At 37.8% G+C, this 1,388-nt stretch overlaps 1 protein-coding gene across 1 annotated transcript; it reads left to right on the top strand.

Moving 5' to 3' along the window:
* The first annotated feature begins 420 nt into the window (after positions 1-420).
* On the top strand, positions 421-1,181 carry LOC106326090. Its single transcript, XM_013764121.1, has 2 exons — positions 421-640; positions 721-1,181. Exons 1-2 carry the CDS (start codon positions 458-460, stop codon positions 1,087-1,089), a joined length of 552 nt encoding a protein of 183 aa, XP_013619575.1. The 5' UTR covers positions 421-457; the 3' UTR covers positions 1,090-1,181.
* Positions 1,182-1,388: the final 207 nt, after the last annotated feature.

Below are 1,388 nucleotides of genomic sequence, written 5' to 3' on the forward strand. Positions count from 1 at the left end.
GTTAATTTGCGTGGGCCTTGCGACGAAACGAAAGACGGGCCTCTGTCTTTCCTCGTTATTTTGCGATTAATCTTCGACGAACCGTAATCCTATATATAGGCGAAACCGCAGGCCCTCTTCATTTCCTCTCTATTTCCTCTCTACAGCCTCTCTATTTCCTCTCACCATGGTAAGTCTCTCATTCCTCTCTAAGTAGTTTAGGGAATTTAGATTAGGTGGTTAGTTTAGGGAATTTAGTTTACGAAATTAGTTTAGAAAATTTAGGTTTCGTAATTTTATTAATTACGTAGTTAATACTGTTCATAATTTTTTTTTTTACTCTTGACTTTAATTTAGAAATTTAAATTTTGCAGACTATTCGCAAGCACCAGCGTACTGCTCACTACTCGTATATATATATAATAAAAACTTTCTTAACTATTTTTAGGCCAAGGAGTTGGGACGTTTACCGACTCTTATGGAACTTTTCGATCGGACCCACAAGAACAAGGCGGGCGCATTTGTAGATGAGAGGTCTGAGAAGATCTACAATGATGTGGCAGCTCGTATTGACGAGCGTGAGACCCAGCTGGCGCAGGAGTCCGCCGACGGATCACCCGTCGTCTTATCCACAATAGAAGTGGATAGAATTTACGAGGAGGTAAATTTTATATAAATTTTTTATTAATTCCATTTTACTTTAAAATTTAAATTTTAATATATATTTTATTGTTTTTTAAGGTCGCTCCCAAGAAAAAGGGACGTGTGTTGGGGATTGGTTCCGTCAACGATGTTCCGAGAGCGACTTCCTCTTATGGCCAGAGACGGGATGATGAAGTCTCTCAGCTGCGCGACGTGTTGGAGACGACACAACATCAGCTGTCGTCGACACAAAACGAGTTGGCCTCGACAAAATCGTCGTTCACAGCTCGTATGACTGGTCTCGAGAACTTCTTGGACGTCATAGCGGCCACAAATCCGGAATGGGAGGCCATGTTCAGGACCATGAGACAACAAAACCCCATTCCAGGCGAGACATCCGTGCAAGTCAACGAGGAAGATCTCTCGAGAAGGAGCGAGGAATTCTACGACGCGGCAATGCAGCATTAGTTTTTTTTTTGTTATTGTATTTTAAAATTCAAAACTTATTTATATATTATATAATTTCATTTTAATTCGGCCAAAAAAAAATTTTCTATTCGATTTAATTTCAATTAAAATTTTATTAATAAATTAAATAAATATAATTTTTATTTATAAATTCAGTAAATAGAAAACAAAGTAATTTCGTCGCTAATTCCCGATGTATTAACGAGGAAAATTAACGACGAAATATCGAGGAACAATTAACGAGGATTTTACGTGGATTTAGTTACGATTCTATTACGACGAATTGTTTTCGTGTTCCT

Source organism: Brassica oleracea, chromosome C2 (genome assembly GCF_000695525.1).
Source record: "Brassica oleracea var. oleracea cultivar TO1000 chromosome C2, BOL, whole genome shotgun sequence".
Taxonomy (NCBI): Eukaryota; Viridiplantae; Streptophyta; class Magnoliopsida; order Brassicales; family Brassicaceae; genus Brassica; species Brassica oleracea.